At 36.8% G+C, this 20804-nt stretch overlaps 1 protein-coding gene across 3 annotated transcripts; it reads left to right on the top strand.

Moving 5' to 3' along the window:
- Positions 1-236: 236 nt before the first annotated feature.
- LOC106070792 (uncharacterized) lies at positions 237-20048 on the top strand. 3 transcript variants are annotated; one of them, XM_056036134.1, is made up of 11 exons: positions 237-292; positions 2376-2470; positions 4096-4238; positions 5299-5479; positions 5699-5899; positions 7201-7392; positions 11094-11236; positions 11870-12134; positions 14921-15070; positions 15484-15663; positions 19473-20047. In XM_056036134.1, exons 2-11 carry the CDS (start codon positions 2425-2427, stop codon positions 19745-19747), a joined length of 1776 nt encoding a protein of 591 aa, XP_055892109.1. In that variant the 5' UTR covers positions 237-292; positions 2376-2424; the 3' UTR covers positions 19748-20047. The 3 variants fall into 3 exon arrangements, with proteins under 3 accessions (XP_055892109.1, XP_055892108.1, XP_055892110.1); XM_056036133.1 differs by lacking the exon at positions 237-292 and having other exon boundaries at positions 1966-2470; XM_056036135.1 differs by lacking the exons at positions 237-292; positions 15484-15663 and having other exon boundaries at positions 1966-2470; positions 19473-20048.
- Positions 20049-20804: the final 756 nt, after the last annotated feature.

Raw genomic sequence — 20804 nt, 5'->3', positions numbered from 1 at the left:
CTCTCCTTGGTTAAATGAAAAAGCTCATCAGTCATCTGGCAGGAATGTCTCTCTACAATGTAAACGTTTGGTATTGGTTTGTTTTTTCTTTCCCCCTATGACGTTCATACTAAGATTATGTGTGGTGAAATATTCAAATCACTTAATCGGAAATTATATCTTTTTTTAAAGAGAAAAAAAAAAGTAGTCATTTATAAATTGAAGTTATTGATTACCTTTATCTAATAAATGAATGTAGTGTCATGGCTGAATGCTGCATTCTGGGAGTAGAAGGATCATGATACACTCTTAGGTCGCCTGTTTCTTATGTGTACATTTTCTTGAAGAATGGGTTTTATTTACTATTTATATAGAGATGTGCGGGTCGCCAATAGGTTTTCGTAGTCATGTGAAACACTGCACTCATCTACGCATTAGAAGATATTGTCATTAATTAATTAATATATAGATTTCCATTAGGGAGTAACTGTGTCCTTATAAGTCACGTGATGTTGATGTGGTGAACTCGCAATGATAATACATCCTACAAGGTAGGGCAGACATCGAGTATAATCAAGACTCGTCAGAAATACTTCAAGTACATCTTATTACACATGCATCCGTGACAGGAAGTAACTCTGTCCTTAAATAATATTTTCGATTAAAAAAAAATACATTTATATATAATTGTCTGTACAATTTTATGGAGTAATTAATTTTTATTAATTCATAAAACAGCAATTTTATAAAGTTTTAAATTACTTAATAACTATTTTAGAGCTATATTAATGAGAACAATAAACTAAACTTCTAAACCATTGCACAATATAGGATACCAAATATAATGTTTCTTAGATTGTAGCATATTACTTGATAAAGGAATTAGGACTACCAAGAGTATAGAAAATGGAGACATGTGTTGCTTTTTTTTTGTTTTGTTTACAAAGCTTATTTTTAACTCACTCTGTCTGGGCGGAATCCCTTACCAGTTATTTCAACTCACTCTGTCTGGGTGGAATCCCTTACCAGTTATTTCAATTCACTCTGTCTGGGTGGAATCCCTTACCAGTTATTTCAATTCACTCTGTCTGGGTGGAATCCCTTACCAGTTAATTCAACTCACTCTGTCTGGGTGGAATCCCTTACCAGTTATTTCAACTCACTCTGTCTGGGTGGAATCCCTTACCAGTTATTTCAACTCACTCTGTCTGGGTGGAATCCCTTACTAGTTATTTCAACTCACTGTGTCTGGGTGGAATCCCTTACCAGTTATTTCAATTCACTCTGTCTGGGTGGAATCCCTTACCAGTTATTTCAATTCACTCTGTCTGGGTGGAATCCCTTACCAGTTATTTCAATTCACTCTGTCTGGGTGGAATCCCTTACCAGTTAATTCAACTCACTCTGTCTGGGTGGAATCCCTTACCAGTTATTTCAACTCACTCTGTCTGGGTGGAATCCCTTACCAGTTATTTCAACTCACTCTGTCTGGGCGGAATCCCTTACCAGTTATTTCAACTCACTCTGTCTGGGTGGAATCCCTTACCAGTTATTTCAATTCACTCTGTCTGGGTGGAATCCCTTACCAGTTATTTCAATTCACTCTGTCTGGGTGGAATCCCTTACCAGTTAATTCAACTCACTCTGTCTGGGTGGAATCCCTTACCAGTTATTTCAACTCACTCTGTCTGGGTGGAATCCCTTACCAGTTATTTCAACTCACTCTATATGTGGAATCCCTTACCAGTTAGGTTTAACACTTTCCATGCTCTGATCAAGTTGAAACTTTGTACAATTATTTATTGTAAATGACAACACATGAATCAATCAAAAAATTAACCAATTATAAATCAATTAGTCGTAAGTAATAAATTTTAATCAAACTGCTCTATTTTTACTAGAAGGAAGAATGCTCTGTAGACGCCAGTAGAATATATTTCTGTAGTTCTTTATGCAGGAAAACTCTTGGCCGCCGGGTTTCCACCTCACCGACAAAAGACCTCCACAATTCCTGGCTCTCTAAGGAGGAGCAAACGTAAATCTTTTCGTTAAAGAGGCGTCACGAGTAAATGTTTAGAAGCACTGATATAGTTCTTTAACAGCCTTTGATTTATCGACATTTTATCAATTCCATTTGAAACCTTGTTTACAGTTTACGTGTTCCCCCTCTGTGCCATCCAATGCTGTCATGCTTGGTTCTCCTTCTGTCTCCCTTTGCTAGTGCAGATGTCTGGTCAGACTAGAGTGGGGCCACATTTACAATGAAAAATAGTTCTCAGTTCTTATTAAATCCAAAGCTTCAAAGTTGCCTAAAGAGCTTTAACCAATATTTACACATGTTGAATTAGTGTCTAAATTACTACCTTGTGAGTGAATGTCTTATTGTGACCTTTTAGTAACACTGTATAGGGTGACAGTAACTACTTTCTAGAATCATATACACTAATGGCCAACATTTTCCTGAGAGTATTATTGCTTCTATTCAGCCTCGGTGAGTACTGGATATAGAACTATTTTGTTTATCTTCTGTTAACTATAAATACATATTCTTAACCATTTTGTTTTTTAGGCATTTATTTAGACATGAAAATGAGCAGCCTTTTAAAACATGAATCGACTTACACTTAGATTAATAACAGATGATATGGCAGCATAGGCTATATATAGACATAGAGAGAGAGAGAAAGAATAAGAAAAGAGGGAGAGAGGCATATATATATATATATATATATATATATATATATATATATATATATATATATATATATATTGATATATATATATCATGGACGTTTTGAGTTTAAACCCCCTACCAGAGGTTTTGGCAGCTAAATCTCCCTTTTCTATAAAACAAAACAAAAAAATGCAAGCAACAATCTCCAAATTCCAACTGCACAGTTAAGGAAGATTTTGATTTTAAAACCCCCTCCAAAATTTACGATAAACCCCCTCTTCAATATAAAAAAAAGCAAATCACACACTCAAAATTCTATGAGTGTAGCCAAAGCGGTTTTGAGTTTAAACCCCCCCCCCTCCACTTGGGGTTTCAAGGTAAAAAGTACCTCTTCAATATAACAAAAAAGCAAATTACACACTATAAAATCTATGAGCGTAGCCAAAGGGGTTTTAAGTTTAAATCCCCCTCCTCCAGATGGCTTTTTCTTTAAAGTTTAAAACCTTTCCAGATGGTTTTGAGTTTAAAATTCCCCTACAGAGCGTTTAGAGTTGAAAACCTCTCTCTTCAATATTATTTTAAAGCAAACTACAGTCACCAAATTCTATGATCGTAGCTAAATGGGGTTTTGAATTTTTAAAAAACAAAAAAACTCCAGAGATTTTTTAGTTTAAAACCCCTCGACAGATGATTTGACGAAAAAACTTTCCTTTTCGATATAAAAAATCTAAAGCGAAATACAGGCATGTAATTCCAAGAGCGTAGTCAAGAAAGGTTACAAATTTCTACCAGTGGCTTGGGCCCCATTAATAAAGTGTGAATAGTCTTCTACCAAAATTGAAAAACACTAAATGTGGCTCAACAAAGATGGCTAAGACAGATTTTAGGAGTCAGTTATAGAGATCGGGTCTAAATCAAAGAAAGCATATGCCGAACTGGGAGTCGAATCCTTAGTAAGGTTATGACAGAGCGTCGCATAAGGTTTTGCGGGACATGTTCTCCGACAAAATGAATTACGCAAAATAAGAGTTGGGAAACAGCTTGCCGGAAAATGCGCCGAAAGGTGCGAGAGGGTCTAAGTCAGTAAGAATAGCACATTATGTTTTTGAAATAAAACTTTTTAATAGCAAGATAATGCACTGTAAATACCTCAGAATATGCATTTTGTTGGCTTTCAATACCAGAAATAGTGCTCGGCGGCGGGGCTTCGCCCCGCGCTGGGGGAGTGCTGCGAGGGTCAAAATGTAATAAAGATTAATTATGTACACACACACATATATTTTTTTTTCGCCGGGGGGGGGGGCGGGGGGAATCCCCTCAAACCCCCCCCCCCCCCCGAAAAAAATACTGGCTACGCCCATGATATATATATATATTTGTGTGTGTGTGTGTGAGATAGATAGATAGATAACCTAACCCTAACCCTGTTTCTTGATGAACAGACATCCTTAGGGTTAACAGCGATGTTGACCTTATGTCCACGTTGACTTACTTCTGGCCATTCTGCAATGACTCCATGGCCTTTGAGATAAAGTACCAGTTCGATGCTGATAAACCCAAGAAAGGATCCTGCCCTCTTCTGGATGTAAGATACATTAAAAAATTGTTAAGTACAAATAACATGCAAACAAGTTTTTAAACAAGACAAACATAAAACATATTTGTGTCTCTTTTTTACGACAATACCGCCTTCATACAATTTACAGAGCAATTGTTTTCCTCTTAATAACTCATGAATATTAGATTTAAAGGATTTTTTTTTACCCAAGCGCATTCCCCCTCCCTGGGAAAAAATCCTTGTTAAACCAATGTAGCCTATAAATCTACTAGACTTTATACTATTCTAATGGTAGACATTTAGATCTAACCAGTAGACGGTGCGCAAAATGTTCCTGAACATTTATTTTTAAAACTCTGCCTACTTGCGGAAATACCCGAAGACTTAAAGTTTGTTCAACATAAAGATTTTCTGGTTTTCTAGCCAAATTTAAATTAATTTCTTTTATATTTTGAAAAATTATAACGGTCAAACTAGAGTCTCTCCAGTGTGGCCAACGCGCTAGTAATTCTTTTTCAATCTATTAACATCAATTGTCAAAGTTCTAGGAAAATCGTTAGAGCCGTTTTCGAGAGCCATGTCCAGATTCTACCACCCACCCAAAAGGTTTTTCCATGAAGGTACGTTATGAATAGAGGTATTGTAAAAAAAAAATCGATATTCAAAGCTAATACGAGGATTTGTCATTTTTAAAAAAGCTGTAAAAAGAACGTCTATGTTGAATAAGTCAATCCGATTATTGTGTCTGTTAAGGTTATAAGTAAAGTGGTATTTACTGTTAAGTGCTTTTTTTTATGAACCTATGGCCTCAGTTCAAATACTGAATAAGACTCAATTTTTTCTTCTTTTTTTTTTTTTGGGGGGGGGGGGGGGCTATCCTTAGTCGATCCAGTTGTCAAGTACACTTGGTTTAGGTACAAACTATTTTACCAACGGCAAAAAAAAGGCAAACTAACATTCTAACTTTTGAGATTGTTGTCTGAGTATTATTATTAACAGCCACTAAATCTCTGACTCCCGCCTCTTGGTTTGCTGTGACACACTTGAAATAAACATTTTCTGAAGAGCTCTTCTTCATTCAATGTAGATTGGCCCACCAGAACTTCCAGTCAATGTTTTCCTTTTCGACGACGACCCTAAAAATGTTGCCACCATCAGGATGAAGTCTTACACTGGACTATGGGATGATCTGGGCCTAGTTTTCAGGATCTCGCCGGAAACAAATCAAGGCGTCATTCTAGAATATGTTGCAGAAAAAGTTAAAAAAGGTATTTAATAATGTAATAAGACAAAATGTCATCAAGTGTATAAAAAATATAGATATAGATTTAAAAATGTACATTCAAATGACTAACAGTCTATTCAAGCAGAATTAGTTTTGTTCTTTCAACCATCATGTAATTTCAAAGTCGTAATTTTACAAAGTTCTAGTATCGCTACAGATTTGTACCATATCCTACATAGACTCTGATTTTCTGGTATTCTAGATACTGTCAACTCTGTGACTGTTGAACTACAAAACAACTGTATTCTGGTCACCATTGGTTACGACGACGGCACTCAGGATGTAGGATTATCCCGAACTCGAATAGAGCTCTGGAGTTGGGCTGTAGTGGCCATCAGTAGGGCTAAGAGTTCTGGACAACTAGTCATACAAGTTGGACTTTCTGTTCAGGTTATTAACACCAGTAAGTAGTTACCTAATATCCTACTTGCTGTAGTCCGAAAAATGTTTTATCTTTCCTTTCTTCCTCGTATACCATTGAAGACTTACGATTATATTGACACTGTCAGAGGCGTAGGTAGGTTTCAGTGAGCCCAGATTTAAGAATATGCTTTGGATGATAAGCCCGCTCCCCTAAACACTAAATTGTTCAATGTAATAAAAGAAACCAATGGATGAGTCTCATCCTGTAGGTATTAGTGGGACTGTATTTAGTAAAAGTCATTTCAATTGACGTAGCCTCTTTCACAAGTCATTGGAAATGTTCATGATAGGCTAAACAATGTCTAGGACGCTAAATTGAACATCTCTGTAGCCAACTGAATACGAAATAATAAAATAATAGAGTCTGAACACTATCGCAATGCAAGGCAGTTATTCTTTCTATCAGATCTCCTCAATTACCACTAGTTAGTTGCCCATTTGTTTTTTAAATAAGTTAAAAGTCCTAGTTTTGAAGTTCGTTACTGGTTCCATATTGAAACTATTTTTGGATACAAACGGAAGTGACTAGAAAATTTGATTTTGCATTTCACAAAAACGTGCATAAAAAAACACAGATTAAAAAAAAAAAAACACTAGCTTATCAATACTTCCTTTATTTTGTACACCGGATGCACCATGGAACTATCTATTTAAAGTTTTTCCGCCATGTATGAAAATCTCCCATTTTGAAACTATTTTGTGCTACAAACGGAAAGGCTGGAAAAGTTCATGTTTTGCAGTGCTCAAATTGCACGAACTCTATACTATACCGTTTAAAAAAACACAGCATGTTAACACTGTTTAGTTTGTACACCTGATACACCAAAAAGATAGCTATTTACAGTGTTTCCGTCATGTATGAAAATGTCCTATAGTGTCCTTACACTTAATTCAGTTAAGACTTCTTACAAGTAATAGTGTAATGACCTTCAATGCTTGCTCGTCTTTGATGTAATGACCTTCAATGCGTGCTCGTCTTTGATGTAATGACCTTCAATGCTTGCTCGTCTTTGATGTAATGACCTTCAATGCTTGCTCGTCTTTGATGTAATGACCTTCAATGCTTACTCGTCTTTGATGTAATGACCTTCAATGCTTGCTTGTCTTTGATGTAATGACCTTCAATGCTAGCTCGTCTTTTGAATAAAAAAAAATCAACAGCTATCTTTCAATGACCCTCGTGGGCCCCTAGTGTTCATTGGTCCGAATGAAATTAGCCCTTACGTGCCATTGCTGCTAAGCCACTGGACGCTGTCACTAACTCTCTGTTTTCCTTCACAGCTGCTCCAACGACCTTGCCCTTCAATGATGATGGGAAGCTCTACGTGTCCTACACTTCTGACGCTAAGAAGACATTTTTTCAAGGACGCTTCTGCTGTCTAGCAATGTTCACCAGCGTGATCCCCATCGGTACTGACCCTCAGACCATTATCTCTCTCTTCAAAGAGAACAACTGGCCTGGACAGGCACCAGGTTAGAAAATAGACATACTTGTAATTCTGTTGCCACTCATCCTACTCCAATGTATCATGCCAAATGTTGAATGTCAGTGATAAACTAGCATTAGTCTTAGGATAACTTGATACTTCATCCAATCATCAAACTTTTCATGTACACCTATACAAAACTGAATGACTTGACTTAGTCTTTTTAACTCTATCTGAAGCATAGGATCGCAACCGTACTTTGCCATCGGACTATGCTGGTTAATTCCCTCAGTTGGTTCTATGTCCATCCTGCCGTCTTTGCTTCTTGGTCTACTGATCTCCTCTATCTTTGCTTCTTGGTCTACTGATCTCCTCTATCTTTGCTTCTTGGTCTACTGATCTCCTCTATCTTTGCTTCTTGGTCTACTGATCTCCTCTATCTTTGCTTCTTGGTCTACTGATCTCCTCTATCTTTGCTTCTTGGTCTACTGATCTCCTCTATCTTTGCTTCTTGGTCTACTGATCTCCTCTATCTTTGCTTCGGCCTTCCATCCTTTCTCTTTCTCTGTGGATTTTAGACGAGATCAGGCTTTGCAATGTTTTCTTTTGTTTTTCCCATTGTCAGTAGCCAAATAACAATCTTTAAAGTAGCCATAAGGAGTGGAAGCTTGCAGTGTGGTTAAAGTAGTCTATAGAGCGCTCTGAAAAACTTTTTTTTTAATAGTGATAATAAGGTAGCCTATAAAAAGCGCCTCGTGTTTTGAAAGTTACTCTAGAGCAGTGGTTTCCAAACTTTTTTGTCTCGTAGACCCCTTGCTATGTTTTCTGGTTTACGGTAGACCCCCTGCTCAACTTGCAACTTGCTCAACTTGCACATTTTTGCAAATTCATTAACAAAAAAGTAATTTAAAACTACACAACTACGGATATTATGTTTCATATACGAATTAGTCGTTCTATTAAGTAGTCTTTCCAACTTTAAATATTAATTAATTAATTAATATGCCTTAAGTATCATTGTAAAGGTTTCGCAATGAACTGCGGAACTGTTTTCATTAACACGAGAAAGGGCGAAGGCGAGTAACTGGCGCCTAAACCAGTAAGCTTCGAGCAGGAAGGGCTCATTAACCTTGGCTTGCTATCCACCTAGCAGAAGGAAAACTGAATTCAAACCTCTGCTGCCTTGCTACTATACCCAAACATGGGAAAGGTCTCGTGGGTCAACCCTAAGGAAATATAAGGAGACGGTGACCATTAGCGCCATGTATTCCTGGGACGTCCCCTCTTTCTCTTTCCTTGGGGGTTCCAGTTTAGGGCTTGCCTTGTTATGTTGGATGCAGGCTTGCGAAGGGTCTGACATATCCATCTTCAGCGTTTCTGAAGGATATCTACTTCAATGGGCTGCTGCTTTGTTCTTTGCCACAGTTCCTCATTCGAGATCTTGTCTGGCCAGCGGATCATAAGAATCTTCCTCATGCAGATATTGATGAATACCTGGATTTTTTTTCATGCTGGTGATGATGGTTCTCCAGGTCTCCGCGATTTGGAAGCAGATGCCAAGCAGATGTGCAAGACGTGGGGACAGTTGGAGAGATTCTCCCAGAACCGAGATGCCTGGTTGGTGGCCTATACCTAGAAGGAACCTCAGGCATAGATGAGATGGGATGGTGACCATTAGACAGTTTGTAGCATACAGCGCTACACCTTGTCAGACCAAACTGTATTTATGTCTTTTGCAAAGATTTACAAAAGAAGCTTTTAATTTTATAACTCATGCCACCGAAGCGACCTTGAACTGTATTGTTGCTTAAAGAAATTCTTTTAATAATAACAGATGTAGGTTTGTGCAAAACAGCTGGTAGAATCAATGTTTGACCTTTGCTGTTTTCCGTATTTTGCTATATGTAAAGAAATCTTGTAAAACTCTCACAAACCATCATCTTCTCTATATGTTGTCGAACAGAAATTTTGTGGGTCTATTTTGAACTTTGAGTGTTCGAAGGTTTTCAAATTTTTGTCAAGGTGACATTGTCTCAGATGATTCTCCAGCGTAACTGGTTCATATCGTCATAAAAAAGTCACTGCTTGTTTGACAAGGAAGGAAGAAATCCCAATTTTAAATAATTAATGCTGTATGTGTACATTTCTTTTTTTTCTAAATATTAGTTACATGTAGACAAAATTAAGCTATTTAAATAAGTATTGAAATTGAATACAACAATTTTTCATTTGAATTGCAAGATAAATGATTAACGAAGGTACAAATCATATATTAGTGTATGAAATAATTACATTAATGGAATGTGAAAATAAAGTAACTCGACCTGATTAAATGAAAACTTATATCGTAGACCCCCGTGGACATCTCATAGACCCCCAATTTATTTTTTCACTTTCGTAGACCCCTTGGAGGTCTTCGTAGACCCCTGGGGGTCTATATAGACCACTTTGGGAATCACTGCTCTAGAGTTCTTTGTTTATATTTCTACAACGCTTTTTTTTTAACTCACTCTGTATCTTTCTTGTATGTTTGGATTTTTGCTATTGATTTTTCGACTACTTCTGCTCATTCAATAGTCACCAAATTTTGCCTACAAGCTCTTGCTTTATGACAAAACACAAATTAGTCAAAAACTCAACCAATTAGTTGATTAATTGGTCGTTATTATTCAATTCCTTTTTTTTGTATACAGATAATGTGCTAAGATGAGGAGGAGGATTAGCCTCCTGTTGAGAATTAGGCGATTGAAAAAAGAAAACAATTCATGGAAAACAAGGAGAGAGTGAAGAAATCACTTTTAGTGCATTTGAATAGAAGCGTTGTTTTAACGAAAAATTACTTTTATATTAGTAAGAATTGTTTTACACTGAAAAGAAATAGTTCTTAAAATGTTTAAAAAACTTTGAGAAACGTTGGATCGATTTGATGGAACCTAAAGAATTACGTAAGAAAGAAATAGAGAATGAGAGGTTTTGAAATGACATGCTGAAATGAACAATGTCAAGGGAGGCTTTATTGAGATAATTACCATTCCAACTCTGTAAGAATTATTACTCTGTGCTAGATGTGGCTGAAATTAGAAATTTGATTCTGAAGTTCTTGGTGGCTGCCTGGTCGTGCGGTATGCGCGCTGGACTGTCGTTCGGTCTTTTCGATGGCCCCGGGCTCATACCCTTCCTGATCCCATCCCCAAACCATCCTGCGGGAGGTTTGGACTAGGAAGTAGATTATCTTACTGTGAAGAAACATGTAAAAAGAATTTAAAAGTGCACCAAATAATTATATGCTTTATAAAATACACAGATCATTCGCATTCTGTACAAGAATACATCAATAAGCTAGGCATTTATAGACTACATTAGGTAGTGTATAACATCTAACGACTAAAAAATTTCCCGAGCTTACGTCACTTTTTTTTGAGGGGGGAGGAGGGGGCTTCATGCTTCATTCTGGTTATTCCGGCCTCATTCCGTTTTGTTTAATCGGACACCTACCGCCGATATTAATTGTTTCCAAATAATATCGGGGAGATTAACACCGTAAGTTACGCCTCCTGCTTTAGTGTTAAAATCGTAAGTTACGCCTCCTGCTTTAGTGTTAAAACCGTAAGTTACGCCTCCTGCTTTAGTGTTAAAACCGTAAGTTACGCCTCCTGCTTTAGTCCTACTAGTCGAATATGCCAATATGCAATAGCATATTTTAAGGTTTTGAATGTTTGACAACTTTAACCTTACATTACCCTCTAGGAGTCAAAAGTTCGTGCCCTCTTGGCGTGGATTACAGGGGACCGCCGGTTGTAAAGCTGTGGCCCCTTCAAACTGGTCCCACTTCTAGCTTTGCCTATGACGTGGTAGAAGGAAGCGGTCCTCTGGCACCTCCAGATTTTAATGTAAGTATACACTATGACAATATATACATTTAAAAGATTAATATTAGTAATAATAATAATAAAGCAATATAATGTCTTGGATTCCGAAGATTAAGGATGAGTACAGTGTTTCACATAACTACCCAGTATTGACCGACATGGCGGTGGATTTCAGTCGCCAGATTTACTGTTTATCAACAACAACAATAAATCCGCAACCATGACTGACATTGACGTACCACTGTCCAACACGATAAAAGGAAAACTGAATTTGAAAAACGAAAAACTATGAAAATCTAAGTTTCAAGATTAAGCGACTATGGCAGCAGTCTATAGTAACAATACAATAAACAATGTTGTTATATTAAGCAAAGGGAAAATGACAAAGTTTGGAGCGGAAATTTCTTTTATGATAGGCTATGTGTATTCGGATCTACGTTAAAAGAATACGATAAACCAGGGAAGAGAAATCATCTGGACCACCAGACACACCTTACAGACCAGACACACCTAACACCATCGCTTTAGCTAGAAGACAGCTAGAAGACAGCAAGATAGTGCAGCCTCTTCTTCCCACTCCAGATTTTTTCCCACTCTTATTCATTATTTACTCTTGCTTTGAAAATGTTTCTTTCCATGTACATTTTCTTTCAGTGTTTCCGTTCGAGAGATGTATTTGATTACACAAATACTTCTGTTGGATACCTAGATGGCTCAGTCTTCTCATACCTGACTCTGCCTGTTAGTCAACCAGCAATAGCCACTGACCTGACGATTGCCATTTTTGTCAGGCCGGACCCTCCTGTTGAGGGTTTGGTATTGGAATTCGACTCCTATTCTCAGAAGCCTGACGTTATCAGCAAGATGTCTATGAAACTTGATTCCGGACTGGTAGTGGTAGACTTGTACAATAACGGGGGTACGTTGTATTGCTTTCTTTTCACCAAATAAAATACTTGACGTGGAATGGTGGACAATATATTAAGTTCAAATAAGTCCTTAATTATGTAGTTCTACTTTAAAACAAGCAAAATATAAAAAATAATGTATTTAAAAAGAAAAGCTTATCTAAGGCGAAGAACTTTGCACTTCAATTATATCTCTTAATAATATAGTTGTTATTTCCCTTATTCGATATTAAAATAAATAATTAATTACCAATGATTAATTGATAAATTGGCTAATTTAAATTGATTCGTGGTTTTTAGGTCCAAAAATAATTGTAGAAAGTTTCACGTTTGATCCGAGAATGGGCGTGAGAGAAATAACAAGTATCTAAGAGGACCAAACCCTACATTTCTAGCCATATCTGTGAATACTGTAAGATTAATTTCCCTTGTTGGTATCAAGCAAAATAATTAATTACCAGTAGTAAATTGGTAAAACATTTTATTCATATTTTGTCTATGCCACTGAATAATTGTGCGAAGTTTCAACTTGAACCAAGAATGGGCTAGGAATAAATAACTTTTTACCAGACAGACAGTAACATAGTGAATTGATATAAGCTTTGTAATAAAAATGGCGAAGTAATTAAAATCTAATTTTGATCCAAGCTAATGCCTAGGCTTTCGTCTTATTTCTACGAAATGATTCATAGTCGTTTCGCGAAAGAATGAGGCCATAATTATTTTATATAATAATAACATGTTCTGTATAACTGGCATCTATAAATTTTCTTAATAAGTAGTCTCCTCTTTTGTAAGCGAAGATACGCACGGTCTCATTTCTGTAGCCATGAAGAAACTTTTGCTGTCTTATCTTAAAAAGCCGAAGGCATTATGGGGAATTATATGATTGTATGTTGGACCTGATTCAGCAAAGTTTTCATCATATCTCTGGGTTTACAGCTAGTAATAAGTAGGAATTTGTTTGAATTGTAGGCTAATATAACAAAGAAACAAAGTTTCAAATTACATGTATAATACTTTCAAAAAAAATACTTCTAAAGAGCAATTACAATGTTACTGATAGCTTAACAATATTGTCTAATGTAGACCTAAGAATTACTCAGCTATCTATTTTATTTATTTTATAGAAGGCCTTTAACTATCATACTTAGTGCTAATTTAAATAGCGATTAGTCTTAAACTAAGATTGATTCTCATCATGGGCGTAGCCAGGGGGGGGGGTGTTGGGGTTCAACCCCCCCCCGAAATAAAATCCCCCACCCCCGTAGAGGGGTGGGTCGGAGTTAAGTGACTGATCTTTTGCTTTAATATTGTTTATTTTATGTCAAATTTTAATACTAAACCATTACTTGCCCTAGTACAGCCAAGGGGATTTTGAGTTTAAAAAACCCTACCAGGGGGTTTTGAGTTGGAAACCCCCTACCAGGGGGTTAAGAGGGGTTTTGAGTTTAAAACCCCCTACCAGGAGTTTTGAGTTTAAAAACCCCTACCAGGGGTTTTGAGTTTGAAACCCCCTACAAAGGGGTTTTGCATTTAAATCCCCCTCTTCTATAAAACAAAAATGCAAACGACAATCCCAAAATTCCAAGAGCACACCTAAGAAAGATTATGATTTTAAACCCCTCTCCAAATTTACGATAAACCCCTCTTCAAAATACAAAACCAAATTACACACTCAAAATTGTATGAGCGTAGCCAAAGGGGTTTTGAGTTTAAACCCCTCTTCAGCTGGGTTTGAGCTAAAAAATACCATATCAATATAAAAAAAAAGCAAATTACTCACTCAAAATGCTATGAGCATAGCCAAAGGGGTTTTTAGTTTAAACCCCCGGCCAGCGGGGTTTGAAGCTAAAAAATAAATCTTCAAAATAAAAATAATCCAATTTCGCAATCAAAATGCTATGATCGTAGCCAAGCTTATTGGGTGTTTTGAGTTTAAATTTCCCTTCTGGGGGTTTGATGCTAAAAAAATACCTCTTCAATATAAAAAAAAAGCAAATTACACACTAAAATTCTTTGAGCGTAGCCAAGCCAATGGGGGTTTTGAGTTTCAACCCCTCTCCTCCAGATGGCTTTTGTAAAAGTTTCAAACCCATCAAGACCCCCCCCCCCCCCCGAGAAAAAATCCTGGCTACGCCCATGATTCTCATTGTTCCTTTAACTATTGTAAGACAGTGTGTTTATGTATGTCTTTGGTTGGATGGGAAAGGAAGATGGCTACACAAATAATAACATTTTCTATTTCATAAATGTACGATGAACTTCATTTTGAGAACTATATAAACGTTTTAAGAAAGACTACGTAGTTTTCATTTGATCAAACTTGACATTTAAATCAATATGTCTTCGGAAGTCGGCTGCCTGGTCGTGCGATTTGATCGCTGGACTGTCATTCGGATTATTCGACGGTCGAGAGTTCAAACCCAGCCCGCTCCCATCCCCCGTCGTCCTGCGGGAGGTTTGGACTAGGAAGTAAACTATCTGCAACTCTGAAGGAACATCCGTAACATATAAAACAAATCTTTAATATTCATGTCAATAACGTTTTAATAATATTGATAAAAAACTAAAGTTTGTCTCTTTAACATTACTGAAAAAAACGATCGTACATTTAAGAAAGATTTTGTTATTGAAAAAGAAAATTAGTTTCAGTAATAGAAGACTTACGAATGCAAATTTAATTGATTTTATATTATAAGGGATCTTTCATTTCACTTGTACTAACAATAAAATTAGGCTGATGCTAAAGAGAAGTAACTCGGTAAAAGTGCCTCCACTTCTCTCCCTTGACCAGCTCTCTGCCTTTCGTTGACTAATTCCCAAGCAGTGCCCGCCAACAACTGGTCGCTGGTTCAGCTTGTCTACACCACAGCCATCAACACTGTCGCTCTGTACGTCAACGAAAGCGGCAACAGCAACGTCCTGAACTGTAGCCGAGGCTCAGGTAGGTGCTGCAGGAGAGGATGCTGTTTGCAAGCGGTGGCTTCAGTATTTAGAGATAGTTGTGTAGTGAACATGAGTGGAGCTACAATTGTAGTACAAATAGGGACTTAGTAGTAGATCTGAATGGCAAGGCCATACAATGAGATCCAATGACTTATTGCTGATATCTTTTTTTTTAAATTCCTCGATTACCATAGTGATAATTTATTGCATTTTAAAGTTTCATTTGTTTTTGATAGAATCGATTTTTCCTCTTTTGTCTTAGTCACCATTGGAATGCCTCATTATCTATTCTTAAGTTTCGTAGGCTTAAGTTTCTGCATGTGTGTTGATTTTATTTTGAAACATTGTGAAGTTTGTAGGTATTTTCATCAATCCAGAACTCAAAATAGGATTTTTCAATTATGTATTCAGCTCTAACTTTAAATGGCACAATCACATTGGGTCAAGGTCAAAACAGCTCTGTTTACGACGCCGGTTACCATGGCAGCGCAGCATGTCTGACAATATTCCAAGGAGTGCTGGACGCCCCTTCGGCAATGTCCAAGACGAGGGAACGCTGTATCACGCTAAACAAAGTCGTTGTCCCTGCAGGTCAGACATTTTGTTGCTTAACTTCTACACTACTAGACTCTCGAACCACAGAGTTAAGAAAACCCAATTAAAAATAGATACTACTAAACTTGTGACTTACGCTCTAGGCGTTGTAGTGCGCTGTTTTCTAAACTGCCTTTTGGTTCTATCTCATGCCCGATAAGTGTTGAGTAGGGCGTCATTGATTTTTAAATCGACCAACAAGACGACTGAGGCAATATAAGGCTTCATTGTTAATTCATTCAGTAATTAATTGGTTAATTTTGTAATAAATAATTTTTTACAGTTTCAACTTGATCAGAGAATGGGTGTGGGAGAAATAACGTGTTCAATAATCCAAGGGGACGGAATGTACATATTTAGCCGTACTTTTGAATACTAAAGGATATATCCCTTGTTGGTATAAAAAAAATTAATTACCAGTAATTAACCTACTAGTTTTATTTTTTTATTTATTGATTAATAATTAAACACCAATTCTTTGGATAGTTTTTTTATTTTTTTAAACATTACAATACAATGATAACAGGATAAAATAACCACGAAGAATAGATTTCAACCAACTAACCGCTAAATTCAATTTCGTGAGTCCACAGAGCAGATATCATTATCTTGTTAGTTGTTTGTTGGTCGCCTCCCGTCGTGGAAAGACTATAGCTTCACATCATGGTCTACTATGTCTAATGGGATTTTCGACATTTGAATATCTTTCAAGAATTCATAATGGGATGGTCGTCAAAGGTATAATAAAGTGCACATCACAAATGGTTAAAAAAATAAAGGAAAGGGGGAACTTTGGAATGAATGTCACGAAATGTGTATTGGTTAGACTTTGATCCCTGTGGTGGTACCTTTCATTGTGTAGATCTAATCACTATAGAATACTTGAGTAGGCCTGACCTATAAATCATGAATTTTGTTTTCTGTATGAGTAAACGTGGGTCTTGTTAAACAAATTAATAAGGAAAAGATGTATGTGTAACAGTAGACATTATCATTAGATCTATAGGTCTACATTATCTGTGACCCAGATAGTTGCCAGTTTAAATTAGTAATTAGATAACAGCTATCTCGCAAAGGAATTTTTGGTATCATGAGAAAATCAACAGATGTTCTTAACAATGGTGCAAAAAGAAAGTCTACATTAACTTTAAAGTAGACACCAAATATAATGTACAGTCGCCAGGTTAATTAATAGTTTGATTTAATAAATTGATCGAACACAGTCTTGAACGGGTGTGCTGGTTACTGGGTGCTATAGTAATTTGCTGGCTAGCTTAAAGTCCAATGTTCCAAACATGGTGTAGATTGTAAAGATGGGAATTTCACTAGATCTGTTATGGCGCCTGTAATTTGTTAAGCAGTGTAGAATGTGTCATTCATTGTGCTGATCAAATTAAATACTCTCCTAAGGAACTAAACATGGCGCGTTGCGACTGAGAGGTGAAGCGAATGGCTTCACACAGGAGTCTCGAGGTCAAATCACTTGAAGACTGAGATTTTGAATCCATCCAACTGTAATGGGTGCCTGACATTAGTACGGAAAATTTAGGCGGTTGGCCGTTATGCTGGCCACACGACATCCTGGTTAAACGTCGGCCATAGAAACACATGAGCTTAGTATCACGTGGAAGGAGCTAAACAATATGAGCCCTACTTCATTAACTGCAAGCACACACACACTGATCTGTCAGATAATGTTGACCTTACTTGTTTTTTTTTTAGGGTGATCAGGTCGTCTTTAAAATTTCGGAGGCTTATGAGACATCAAAAAATAATAGTACCGTTAGTAACTAATTATAAAACCCGAAAACTCATAAATAAGTTAATCCCCTGTGTATACTAGCAGCACACACCGGCTAGGCTCATTAATTGTCTCCAAGGTTATAGAGAATTTTCACTTGATTTGGAAAGACCTACTTCATAACGCGCCTCCGACACGTACACGCACTCATATTTTGGGTCCGTTAATTCTAGTATCACTTTTACTTATTCACTCTCCCCCCCCCCCCCTAACAAAACGTACTTCGTCCACTATGAATTACTTCGGCTTCTCAATTTAATCTAATGTTTCGACCGTGCCCTTCCCCCTTTGTATTGACAATAAAGTAACCACGTAAAGTATTAGACTCCGTATCCATTTCTTCATAGCCTACAGAGAACTACAAAATCCGAAGGCCCAAATCAATTGCCACATTCAGTTTCCCTTTTTACATTTATTTCGGTGTTTTATTATCTAAATACAAAGAAATATCATTTTGGTTTTATTAATTGAAATCGTTTATTTGACCCCTATTCAATGCAGCGAAATGACAATAAATCTAGATTTATCTTTTATTAATGCTATTAGGATACTTTTTTTTAGTTCGTCAGCCTCTAAAAAGATCCTCCGATTGATTACCGCACACTTTTCAGATTTTGAATCTATAAATAGCATCTAAGGTTAGTTTTAAAAGTTTATCTAGGATTAATTTCATTTTATTTAGGAAGCGTCTAAAAGGAAGCGGAAATCACGTAAGGCATAGTAAAAATAAGTAGACTTTGGGGAAAAAAAAAAGCTTGCGGTTTTTCGCGAATTGGGGACACGAGGTTGCGAATCTGTCAAAAACGGTTCTTAGTGAGCACCTAAGATGTAAAACGAACTTAGATGCGAAGCCATACAGCAGCTTAAGAGAGTTGGCGATCAATCAGTGATATTTCGCGTATATATAGTAGATAACATTATTTAAACAAAATAACATAATTTGATAGAGAAATATTGATTAATATTAATGGACCTGATTCACCCATCGTAAACAAACAAGATTTAGCCATGTGATTCTCTATCTCTTCTATACAAATTACAATCTAATTTTTAATACACAGTGGCAGTTTTTTTTTTCGTTGTTTTATCAATATTATCCCATGACTAAATGTTGTTTGTTTACGATTGGTGGATGAGGTCCATTACGAAAAGAAGTCTATAGGCCCTATCAGTATTTAATTGTTGTTTTAAGAAGGGTGTATTTGTGGGGAAAAAAAGGTTTGCATATTTAATTTTACTACAGCAAGGCCTGCATTGAAGAGACCAAAAGTTGCATAAGGACATATAGTTTTAGCAAAGTAGGCCTAAATAGTTTTACCACGCTACAAACTAAAGTGAAATCGAATTTCCAAAGCGCTTTTAGTTTTTGCAATAGGCTAAAAACATGACATACCGTACAGACCAAATACCGACAGACAGACCACATTAACTAATGGCGAACTTTATCCATTCAGGAGCTCTTAAAACAAACTGTAAAAATAATTCTTAATGAGTGAAATTAAACCTATGGGGAAAAAAAGAACATATTCTATGTGATTCTTGAGCTTAGATAATAATGCAAGGAGACTGTCAAGGGAAAAGTTCGCCGTTCCTACCATGCGGTCTATGGGGCAGATAATGTAAAGGTCATCTGTTTCTGTCCCCCAAGGTTAACGAGGGTCTCAGGTGGCCAGCATAACGATCAACCGCTTTTACTTTTCCCCAGCCAGAGTATTGACTTGTAGCAGTGCTAACTCGATTGTCTTCTTTTCCTGGTATCTGATACCCAACATTTTTCTGTAACATTTACTCTCAAAGGCTTAAATTCTTATTTCAGTCTAAGTAGTTTCTAATATACGGCATTGTGACATGCGCTGTCTAGTAACCTCAAAGACATCTTCGGGGCCCTAAATACAAGGAATCATGTTTCAATGGAACGAATCTCGATCCAGAGCACGGCTAGACATTAAATCTATATATAGGCCAACTTTAGGCCTATAATAATTCTGAATATTTTGTATTGCAGCACCTTGCAATAAAACAACAAGCTTGAAGCGTGGAAAATTCAAGATGGTGGCGGAAAATTTGAAACCGGATGTTGGTCTTAAACTATCAGTCGAAGATATGCCAACAAGGTCGCTTGTAGACTGTTCTTCCAGATGCCGGCAGGTGAACTATTGCCGATCAGTGACTTATAAAAAGCTCAACGCTTCCTCGCAGTGCAGCCTCTATGACTATGTGACAAAACAAGGATTGATGAGTGACACAGGAAGTAGATACTACGTGATAACAGAGACTTAAAGATCTAACTACGTGATGACAGAGACTTAAAGATCTACTAAAAGTATAGTATATAACTTTGTTAAGAGTGGTATGAATCTGAAATAAAAAAAAGTGAGGCAATACTCGTATTTTGCAGACTGTGATTATTGAAATATTTTATACATGTGTAACTTTTACTACACCAATAGATTAGAGTTACCAGACGCCTGCATGCACCAGGATAAAAATGAGGACCAAAAAAAAACAACCATATAAACGTTAAAAACTACGCTTAGACTTTCATTTATGAACCATATCGCTAAATACACTTCCATTTATGAACCATATCGCTAAATACACTTCCATTTATGAACCATATCGCTAAATACACTTCCATTTATGAACCATATCGCTAAATACACTTTCATTTATGAACCATATCGCTAAATACACTTCCATTTATGAACCATATCGCTAAATACACTTTCATTTATGAACCATATCGCTAAATACACTTCCATTTATGAACCATATCGCTAAATACACTTTCATTTATGAACCATATCGCTAAATACAAGGCTGTAAAAAATGGCTAAATTAAGTATTATATTCTTTTTTTTTTTCCAAAAAAAAAACCAACAACAACACCTTTCGCAGAACTGTATTATTCGCGCCAACATGCTCATGGAATGACATTTTCTTCCGATTTTACTTTGTGAGTCGATGTCGGGTAAATTTCTCTTTGGTGCATTATGCGTTGATCAGCGATAACACTTTTTCCCTAGAGAAACTGATTAGCACTTGAGGAGCTCTGTAGTTGTCAAGTCACAATGCTGGTCAAATCAACTGTACATCGTTCACTCTTTTCCTTGACGAACTGTATAGATTACAATACATTTATTGAATGCCTTTGTGGGTTTCAGAAGGCGCGGTGGATGTGTGGTAAGGCGCTTGGCTTCTAAACCTGAGGATCCCGGGTTCGAATCCTGGGATTTTTAGGGCGCCTGTGAGTCCACCCAGCTCTAATGGGTACCTGACATTAGTTAGAGAAAAGTAAAGGCGGTTGGTCGTTGTGCTGGCCACATGACACCCTTAT

The sequence above is a fragment of the Biomphalaria glabrata genome, chromosome 7 (assembly GCF_947242115.1).
Source record: "Biomphalaria glabrata chromosome 7, xgBioGlab47.1, whole genome shotgun sequence".
NCBI lineage: Eukaryota > Metazoa > Mollusca > Gastropoda > Planorbidae > Biomphalaria > Biomphalaria glabrata.
The sequence above is the reverse complement of the archived record's forward strand: the minus strand, read 5'-3'. Positions and strand labels throughout refer to the sequence as shown.